This window comes from Sceloporus occidentalis, unplaced genomic scaffold, assembly GCF_023333645.1.
Source record: "Sceloporus occidentalis isolate IW3139 unplaced genomic scaffold, rSceOcc1.0.p SCAF_30, whole genome shotgun sequence".
Taxonomy (NCBI): Eukaryota; Metazoa; Chordata; class Lepidosauria; order Squamata; family Phrynosomatidae; genus Sceloporus; species Sceloporus occidentalis.
In genome coordinates, this window is record NW_028317010.1 from 10,242,879 (window position 1) to 10,253,891 (window position 11,013).

An 11,013-nucleotide genomic window follows, 5' to 3' on the forward strand; every position below is an offset into this window, starting at 1 on the left:
TAGTAATTCATAAAACATCATCCTTTCAAAAATCTCATCATTCCCTAGAAGCTGCTAACATTTTGAGTAGGACTATAATAAGCCTCAAAGTAATTAGCAATTATGGTTTCATTAATGGTTTCCAATGGGCGCTAACATGAGTCCTGATTTTTATAGATCTTTTAAGTCTTTCGGAACGTAGTGCTCGCCTACTGAATGATAAGTTACTGAATTTTCCCAATATGTTGCAAAGAAAAATTTACATTTTTTTGGCTTGCATTGCAGATGGAAGGATTGTGAAGCTATCACTAGCCGTTTCCCCTGGTATCTGAAAAGCACCATGGAGCAACCATTTAATATCTCTTCTTTGGTAATTTATTGCATATTGTGTGTGTGTGTGGGGGGGTCCATGCATGTTCTATATTCTGTGATTTTTCAAGATAAAAATTTCTGGGAAGGGGTGTTAAAATGGACAATTTCCTTAAAAACTGTTTTTTTTCTGTTAATTGGTTATTTAGTGTCTAAAACAATTTACCAAAAGTATACATATGGATGTACGGCCAGAATTTCCTTTTGTAACCACAGTTAATGATCATAATCCCATTAATAATAATGCTGTTTTTTGTGTGTGTAGAAGCGGCTAGTGGTGATGCCAGACCACACTGATGTATCACTGAGCCCGGAGGAACGTGTCCGCGCACTAAGCAAGCTGGGCTGTAATATAACCATCACTGAGGACATTACCCCTAGGCGCTATTTCCGCTCCGGAGTGGAGATGGAGCGCATGGCTTCGGTGTATTTGGAAGAAGGAAACCTTGAAAATGCCTTTGTCCTCTATAATAAATTCATCACGTAAGGAAACATTTAGTGTTCCGTTCAAGCATTTGATGGTTAATTTACAGAGTCATTGAAATCTTGGATTTTTGCAGGTTGTTTGTTGAAAAACTGCCACAACATCGGGACTACCATCAATGTGAAATCCCTGAAAAACAGGATATTTTGAAGGTAATACACAAAAAAACCCATCTTATATCAAGGGGAAAGGGTATCTTAACTTACCTTACTCAAGACCTGCATTATAATTCTTTCCGTTATCTTCTCTTTGCCCTGTGGTTAATTTGCTGATTGTTGGTGATTGAAGAGAAAGCATGGTAGTTGAGAACAAGGCTTGATTAGATAAGGCAGGCTCTGCCACACCGAGCCACTCACCTCATTTTCCATCAGGGGAACAGGGAGTTGGCAAAGGATGCCTATGATGGTCTACTTGAATAGTCAAAAGGTGAAAAGTCTTATACAAGAGCTAGTTCAACAGATTGTCAGCTGACCTTCTTGTGTGTATTCCCCTAATTATTAACCAAAATAAATCATGCTAATTTTTCCTGTTTTGTTCTCTGAAAGAAATTAAAGGATGTTGCCTTTCCAAGAACAGATGACATAAAGGGGGATCTTGTAAAGAAGTACAGTTTGGAATACCAAGAATACATAAAAGGCATAGTAAGTGGCGCAGCGAATTGGCTGTCCAATAAGCTGTTGGTATATGTATGACTTCTGCACATGTCTTGATAACCCTTATAATTAAACATCTGCACTAAGTGTTTATCCAACGTAAATTGACGTTCTAAGAGGTCGATTAATCCCAGGAAATCACAGCTGTTCTGTTGCTGTAAAGTGTTCACTGAAAAGGTCACAGTAGAACATCATGAAGAGCAACAGTAGAAAGCCATGCAACATGTCCCATGGAAGAAATACTCTTTTCCTTCACCATAAACCAGAGTGCTGTATAGAGCAATGTAGGTTGGCATTAAGAAAACTTGGTGTCCGCTCATTTTATTCCTATAAAAGCCCCGTATCTGCAGAATTGGAGGTGGTCTTTGTTGTCATTCATGTGATATTTTGGGTGACTTTGCCACACCACACTGAGCTGATTCTTTATGGCAATGATAATGAAGTCCATTTTTTCATACACAAAGACTGAGGCATTCTATAGTAAACAAGAATTGTTTTAAAAAACAAAGAAAACAGTAAATCATAAAATAATTTTCCATTTAAAATGTCCTAGAGCCATAGCATTTTCCCTGTTTTATTCATATATATATAATGTGTAAATTTTTTTTTATCTGTGTTGCCTTTTTTATAACAACTACTTGAACAAACCCTGACTTTTTTATTCTGCAGTGCTATACAGTGGTATAGGAGGTGAACCTTGGATTTGAAAAGTAAATCTTATTTTTGTTATTATTATAAGGATGGATGATGGATGGATCCAGCTTTTAACTGGTATGGCTCCAGCCCAAGGAAAAAACCTTGGCTTACATGGTCTAGATGATTGTCGATATCTGTAGTGCATAGAGTGTCTTTTGAAACCTACTCATGTTTTATCGTAATTCCAGAATCTGTTTCCAAAGTTATTTCACAACGTTCTCTCTTTATTTTAGTTCTTGGTTTCCACAAACAAGACTCTCTCAATCATTTTTTTCAGAACAAAAGGAAAGCAGAATCTATGAAAAAGGTAGAACAGCAGCAGCTTATAGAAGCAGAGAAGAAACGTATCGCCCAGCTCCGCCAGCAACAGATAGAAACCGAGCAATTTAACTTCTTTGAGGAACAACTTCGGAAGCAGGACCTTGTGCGAGGTCAAGTGAAAGATAAAGGCAGCTCGAAGGTGCCTGAACAGATCGATGGCAGCATGATGTCTTGTATTTCTACTCCTAAAAGCAACACCTTAGGCAATGCGGTCTCCGGACAAGCTGTTATAAATGACGCAGCCAAGTATGCTGGGCAGTCGCCTCCAGTGAGCCGGGCCTTAAAACCCGCTGCTACTTTAAGTGCCGTGCAAAGTAAGTTCTACTAGAACATAAAATAAATACAAAATAAACCTTAAAAGCATACACATTCAGATTGTCAGGTTGCTGCTAGAATAATACTGACCACACAGGTACACAAAACAAGAAATCAGTGCATACCCAGCGAATACCATTCTAAAAAAACCTAGGGCATAAATATTGGGGCCATATATTGCTTAGCCCACCACTACATCAAAGTACCCCAAGTTTGACGAGTCCTATCTAATTTTTGCACTGCAATTTAACCCAAAGGAGGTTCTAAGGCTATTTAAGCATATAAGGTTTACATAGGTGGCGAAGGTCACTGTAGAAGGAAATCCTCAATTACTTCACATAGTTGTAAACTGAAGTTTAGCCTATTTGCTGAGTGATCCTAGAACAAGAAAGTTTATTTTAAATGATGTAAATACCATGTAAAACATGTTCTCACTCTTTCCTCTTTAGATGAGGTTGTGGAAGGCCTTCGACTTGTTGTTCTGCCCCGAGACCTTTCACAGAAGTTCCTGCAGTTGGCCGAGGCAAATACAACCAGAGGAATTGAGACCTGCGGGATACTGTGTGGCAAACTGGTGAGTGAAAGTCATTCAGATTTGTTGTTGTGATTCTTCGTATCGGACTTGCAGAAAACATAGATTGTGTTTTTGTGGGCATCACCCCAAACCATGAAAAGGGTGAGGAGGACACACCACAAAATATACTTTTCACACACATTATCAACGTGTGCTTTATTTTTCATTATATACAATTTTAAAGTAAGCCTGCATTAATTATAGGTTTCCTACAAGATAACATTTGACGGATGTCACTCAGCTTGTCTTCTTTCTGAGATATTCTGCTTGACTGATTAATCTTTATATCTTTTAGACACACAATGAATTCATGATCACGCATGTTATTGTACCAAAGCAGTCTGCTGGACCAGACTACTGTGACATGGAAAATGTGGAAGAATTATTCAATATACAAGACCAGTATGATCTCCTAACTTTGGGCTGGATCCATGTATGTAAACCAAACACCTGTACAACGTATTTGACCTGCTGTAAAATAATATGACTTAAGTGATCACAGTTATTATTATTATCTTTTATTCATATAGTGCCAACAATTTACGCAGCACTTAATACAATACATATATTCAAGGGGTATGACAAGACGAGAATTGACATACTAAGACAAACCGATACATTAGGTGGAGAGAGCCCTGCTCGCAAGCTTACAATCTTGAGGGAATGGGGTGACAAACATAAGGCACAGAGAAAGGGCAAGAGGTAGTGTGGGGGTGTATCAGTGACAGGGAAGTTATGGTGCGGCTTCTCTGAAGAAATTCGTTTTGAGATGTTTCTTGAATGTTGGGAGGAAGGGTGAATGCTGAAGGTTCAGTAGAAGTAGATTCCAGAGATATGGGTCAGCCCGAGTGAAATCTTGTAGACGGGAAAAGGAAGAGGTGATAAGTGAGAAGGAGATCCTTAGCACGTGGGAAGAACGTAAGGATCTAGTAAGAGAGTATTTTCTTATGAGGGCAGAAAGTTATGGAGACATTTGACATTTGCAGTCTGATGTTGTATGTTTGCCATAAGGAAAGTTTTCACCAAAAACACATGGCCCATACAATGACAGAAGCTGAACCCAGTTTTATCTTAAAGTGCTTCTATTTAGTTCTAAAGTGCATGTTCTTTGCTGAAATATCATCATTTTCCTTCTGCAGACACACCCAACCCAGACAGCCTTCTTATCCAGTGTTGACCTTCACACACACTGCTCTTACCAGCTCATGCTACCAGAAGCCATTGCTATAGTCTGCTCTCCAAAGCATAAGGAGTAAGAATACTTTTTTAAATGTAACACATCTAGATTATAAAAGACCCAAAAATCTCTGGTATATGTGACGTTAACTGTAAATACACACAACACAGACTTTTGGGGGTTCAGTAGAATTGGTGGGAATATGTTTAGTATTATGCACTGATTTTGTTTTTTTCTTTCTTAGTACTGGGATTTTTCGACTTACTAGCGCTGGAATGCTGGAAGTATCTGTATGCAGGAAGAAGGGCTTTCATCCACATAGCAAAGAACCAAGACAATTTAACGTAAGTGCTCCTGACAAGCCAGTGATAGATATAAACTAACAGATTCATTGATAAATCTAATTTGCAAAGCTATTGCTATAATATTCTATATAATATGCTATAATCAAATCACCATTTCCGGTTTGGCTACATCTTGGGTTCCTCACCATTGATAACAATATAATGACGAAGAGTTCCAGATGTGGCTTAACAATATTTGGCTTAAAGGCACACTTCAGCCATCTTATGTGCTTTAATGCATGATTATACCTGGGAACACCAAACGTCACCAAACATCTGACCACACAAGAGGAGTAAATTATTATTAGGATAAGTCATTCATCTTTCTGGTCATGAATGCACATTAGAGATCAGAGTTCCCCGCACCGGTGCGGCACCGGAACCGGTGCGGGGAATTCTCTCTGACAGTCGGGGAAGGTCTGCACGATGGACGCAGACAAACCCCGCTGCTAGCCACACCTCCTTCCAGCTGCAGCGTAAGTTGTCTACGCGAATCGCGTAGACATCTACACGCTGCCCCGGCTGCATGACAGGGGAGTCAGAAGCACCGGTAAGTTTGGGGGGGGGGAGTGTTAAATGGGGGGCATAAGGCATTTCTGGATGCAGAGTGCTCTATGAAATGCCTTTTAACCCCCTTAATGCCACTCTGCCTCCTGAAATGCCTTAAACCTCCCTATATGCCACTCTGCCCCATAATATTCCTATATGCCAGGGTTGTCTTATAATCGAGCAAATACGGTATATATATATTGTCAATTGCATGTAGGGTGGTGTGTAGTGTTGTAGAGGAACTACTTTAAGCCACTGAGCTGTGAAAATGTTAACCCCTTAATGACAAAGCCCGTACATGTACGGGCTCAAAATGCATTGTTTTCAATGGGTTTAGGGACCGCCCATTGTCCTTAAGGGGTTAATCATTAATTATGCAATATGAAGGGTCAACTCACTGAAGAGTGAAACGTGTTTTACCCTCCACAACCAATGATATGAAACATTAGAACACATGCCTTTTTAAGCACATTGTAAGCTGTGCCCAAAGTCTTGGACTTACCAACTGTGAAGGGCCAGAGGTACCCATCAAATGGAAGGGCGTCAAGATATATGCAAGGACACAAACGCATAAGAATAAGCTTCTGATGTGCCAGGCTAAGCTAAGCGTTCAGCTTGAGCTCACGCTAAGCCGCAGTAGTCAATATACAGTGGTTCATTAATTGTTTGGTTTTTTTACTCCTTTATTGCAGACATGCAGACATGTGATTGTAAAAGACGCAAAAATCACTGTGCTGGACCTAAGGTGATAAAGAGCTTGGATTGCCGTCCTTGCCTACGATGAATGGGAAAAAAAAGTGGCTCCAAGTTTGCCTAAACCATTTCTTGAAAAAACAACAAGTAGACATTTTTCTAATTTATACATTTTAAAGGTGATGATTTCTTATTTATTGCTCCTGCGCATACATTTGTGTTACAAACACAGTCATTTCAAAGAAAAACCTGCATCAATGTGTGTGTGTTATTCACAAGGAACGTGGTATTAAAGGAATGCTTCGACTGGATCCATTCTCCTTCCTCATTTTGTTATTTGGATTAAAGCTACATTAACCATTAAGTTGCTAAACAAGGTGTGATTGTCTACTGCACATACATTGTGTATTACCAGTGCAGAGGAGTTTTTCAAATCGCGATTGTAATATCGCCCGTCGGACAGTTTATTAACCTGACTAATATTTTGTCTTTTCATTAATATAACACAGACTTTTATTTTTTTTTTTGGTTAATTTTACATCCTTGGTGTCCCCACACCAACATATAGTTTCTAGTGCCAGTGAAAGTTGTTTATTAAAATTATAATTTGATGTTAAATATGTCTGTTTTTACTTTTTTGGTGATTTGTCTACATGCATAAATATTTTCAAAGACTAAAATAGTAGCAATTATATAATCCTTTTTTATACTGAAACTTTGATTGCAAATTATTGTACAGAGATCGACAAGCCAAGCTAAGTCATAGAGATAAATCTTCTTGCCAAAAGAAGGAGGGAAGAGTTTTAAGCATTTTGGGACCCAACACACATACGGTACCTTTTATTTTGATTAAAGGGATAAAACTCATTTTCAAGACATATACGGAGTTCCTTTTGTTTCAGAAATATGGACAGCAACTCTTAATCTGATGCATTGTCTAGCATGTTGCACAGGATTAATGGTAAATCTGGACACACATTTCTCTAGACCACCTTGCTTCAAATGTGTACTTCCCCTTGTTATTGATCTTAGATCCACTCTTGTTCTACTTTTTGTTACAATGGCTTTGACTTGTGTATGTTTGGATGGCACCGGGGATTCTCGGGGTGAGCTGTAACGCTGAACTCTCCCCATGGTCCTGTAGTACTTTAGCAGTTCCCAGGTGAGATTAGTACTAAAATACTGAACATTCCTGTATCGGATCTCTGTACCAGCCAAGAGGATCCAGTCTAATAGGGAAAATTCCCCTGTACTTTTCATGGAAAAGGTGGTGAATAAGTAGAATATCTTTCCTGTCCAAGTGACGGAGGATAATATACGTTGCGGGAGTTGAACACATGGAATTGGTATAAAGTTATCCTGAATAAACAGATAGGAGAAGGACCAAGTGTGAGTTCATACAGCAGATAGAAAAAGAAGAACAATTGGTTCGGCCGTCAAATATGTCAGTAAGGGTATTTGATTGCACTTGGCACTTTACAATTTGAATGCACAATAGAACAAAGGGTGATGAGTATATCTTTACATAACAGAAGGCACAACATTAATAACAGAGCCATAACTAGATGGGACAAGGTCAGAGGTATGTGACATCTACTTTTGTAAGCAGAGGCAACTACAAAGACGTTCAAGAGCATTTCCACCAGTGTCTCTGACTTTGCGGTGCAGCTGCCCCTCTTGCCTTGTTCCGGGAGCACCAAACCATAGAACATGTGTCTGACCGTGTGCCATGTAACAGAGGAACAGAGAACAGATTAACTGGGATGGATATATACAGGGTTTGGTACTTATGAATGCTTTATAAAGTCCAAATTCTTGGACATGATTCTTACTTCTTTTCATGCTTTCATTTGCTACTATATTATTTGTTATATTTTGTTTTACGATATGGAACCACTTTCATGTAGAACATATTTTTGGTGGAATCATTAACTTACCTTACTCCTGTTTTTAGTTATTGATGATGGTAGTTCTGTTAGCGTTGCTATGTCCTAAACCACAGGTAGAGATACTCAGATTTAACCTTTTAACTACCATTGTGGTCTGAAAGTTCATTCTAATTCCACAACCAAGTTTGTCAATCTTTTATTCATAAGTAATGGAACCAACCACAAGAGGTCATCAAACCCCATAAAATGAACTAACATGTTCCTAAGAAACGCGAAACAGTACAGTGCTATTGGGCAGAACGGAGAGATCCTTTTTTTTTTTTTTTTTTAAATGCTGTCTTGAATGCAAACTTTTAAAGCTAAAGCCACCTAAATACCGTTTTATATATAGATATATATATATTGTAACAAGGTGCGGGGTGTTGTTGTGGAAGGGGGAATTTTGCAGGGTTTTATATGACATATAGGGCAGGCTGGTGCTCCACCCCGCAGTTTCCATACACCTGGACTGACACAGGATCCAGGCCGGGAGTTTAAGCCGACTCCAATGCGCTGGTCAGCTGCAAGTAATTAGCTGCACTGACTGCAGTAAAGCCTGACCTGTTGGACAGAGGAAAAAGGAGAGAGTTTGTTTGGAAGCAGCAGGGCTGGCTATGCACAAAAGAGACCATCAAAGAGGTTGGTGGGATTACGTTTTGTTTTAGTTTAGACCCTTAGTAGTGAGGGAGTTATATGTTAGTAAGCGCTCAGACGAGCTAGGCTTTTGTTTGTAGGGAATTTGTGTTCTATGTAATCCTGTAAATATCTGCATACGTGGACTACAAATAAATCGTGGTTGATTACCTAACTGAGATGTGATGTTAATACCCTAGAGGACCGTGCTGTTTGGTAGCCTGTGTGGGTGCAGGATCACAATATATATATATATATCTGACATATTCAAATTTCTGCTTTGAGGAATTGTCTTGCTATTCATTCAATTACATACACTTTTATGTGAAATAACATCATAGTCAATAGAAATGGTAAAATAAAGGGTAACTTAGATAGATACAACATAAAAGAAATAACAACTGGCCAATTTGGCTTTTTTCCCCTTCTTTTGTTATAGGAAAGCTGGTACATTTAGACAAAATGGCCTCAATGTAAACTTAGAATAGATACAAACCCAGCAAGGGGTGAAATTTAAACTAGTACTATCTCTGTTATGTTGCTGATTGGTTCTGGCAGCCTTTGTAAGGTAGTGGGGTAGAAGAGAGTGATCGTCACCGTATGACATTGATTAGCTATTGCTGGCCCTGCCGCGGATACACAGACTGTGGCTTTCACAAGGTGAACATTTAAACTAAATATATCCAAACCATCACTGAAAAATGAAAAGTACATGCTACAGATGGTTTAAAAAATGTGTTTAGTTATGCCAAATGCTTTGATGGCAACAGTTCGATTAAATATGATACAATTAAGTTCCTTGTGGGAGATTTATTTCTAATTTTCACATCTACATGTTATCATATGGTGTAGAACATGCCATTATAACATGCCCTAGTTGACTAGTAGATTTTACGACCTGGTCTACTTACCAAAATGTGTAATGTAAATTGCTATCGAGTAAAGACAGGTTTGATATGAGTCCCAATGATGTAAATACACAGTATCTATGGCCGTTTAATCATTGTACATTTATATATTTAAGAGTCGTCTGTGTTCTTATACAATAATGCCATTAATTTCTAAATTTGTGGTGGGTTTATTTCTTGGGACATTTTAGGATTTATTCTTACAAATGCATTTGAATGTGGTTATTGCTCCGATTAAATTCTGAAAATGTAAGACAATTACATTAATTTAGGTCAAATGTGTTTTTGTTAATGCCAGACTAGCTAATCTCCTAATTTAGTTATTTTTAACCATTTCTTGTATTTATGTATATTCATAAAGAAATGTGGATCTGTGCAGTTGCTGTACAGGTATTCCCTTTGACTGTATGCTAACAAAATCATTTTATAGATTGGTCTATGAATATTCACCAGAGCTGATTATTTTCAGCATGCCACCGTGATGTGGGATGTTGGAAAGATCAATGATATGGTGTGGTGGTCTAGCGTGTAAGCCAGGCCAAAAGGGGCACAAGGACAAACTAAAATATTAAGTACTGGAACCCAAGCAGGTGCTTCTATGAGCTCCAAAAGGGGGACAATGGTTACATATACAAATGTAACATGATCTTATCACAATCGTAACCAATTAAATATTCCTGCTTATCTGAGTAGTCCATTCGTTTTCATGGCTATAACCCTGAATATAGACTTTATTACGTTTTCATTTTAAGTAAAATGTTACAGTGGAATCTTGGCATCATTGATCCTCTTACAGAGTCCCACAATGGTAAGGAATATTTTTTTTCACATATAACCCTTTTCAATTGTAACGCACCGTAATAAAACTACAAATAAAACTTTCTGATAAGTGTTAATTTATTCAAAACCATGTACCTGGACAAAATCATATTATAATATAACATGTTCTGGTATACAGATGTGGTTCTACTGAGATAACGTAGACTCTTATCTCATATTCCATACATTCTCTTTTAAATTTGTTGTTTCAGTTAGTTTACCTTATCAATAAATAAACAAGGGTGTTTATATTATGAGTTGGTAAGCAAGTGTCTTTTGATAATACAATCTTATCCTATACATCCCATTGCTTTAAGGGTAGCTGTGGCTACACATTCCCCAAAACCTTCTTTAATGTAAAGTAAAATATTGAAAACAAACACGGGATGGTGTAACTGGTAGCATAAGCTTTATTCAAAATAAAACAAAATCAAATAAAAAAAATAAAATAATAATTTTGTATCCAATCAGAGAATAGAATATGATTTTGGAATGAAGTGGTGGGCACGTACTTCTCGCTCAAGGTACACATACTGTATTGGAAACAAAAATAATATATAAAAGTAAAGGT

The 11,013-nt window shown here is 38.0% G+C and overlaps 1 protein-coding gene across 1 annotated transcript; it reads left to right on the forward strand.

Moving 5' to 3' along the window:
- The first annotated feature begins 316 nt into the window (after window positions 1–316).
- On the forward strand, window positions 317–6,210 carry LOC149299030 (AMSH-like protease). Its single transcript, XM_089486910.1, has 10 exons — window positions 317–349; window positions 614–831; window positions 909–984; window positions 1,378–1,473; window positions 2,459–2,816; window positions 3,267–3,391; window positions 3,687–3,824; window positions 4,531–4,643; window positions 4,813–4,912; window positions 6,154–6,210. The coding sequence occupies exons 1-10, from the start codon at window positions 320–322 to the stop codon at window positions 6,208–6,210; spliced, it is 1,311 nt and encodes a 436-aa protein (XP_089343036.1). The 5' UTR covers window positions 317–319.
- Window positions 6,211–11,013: the final 4,803 nt, after the last annotated feature.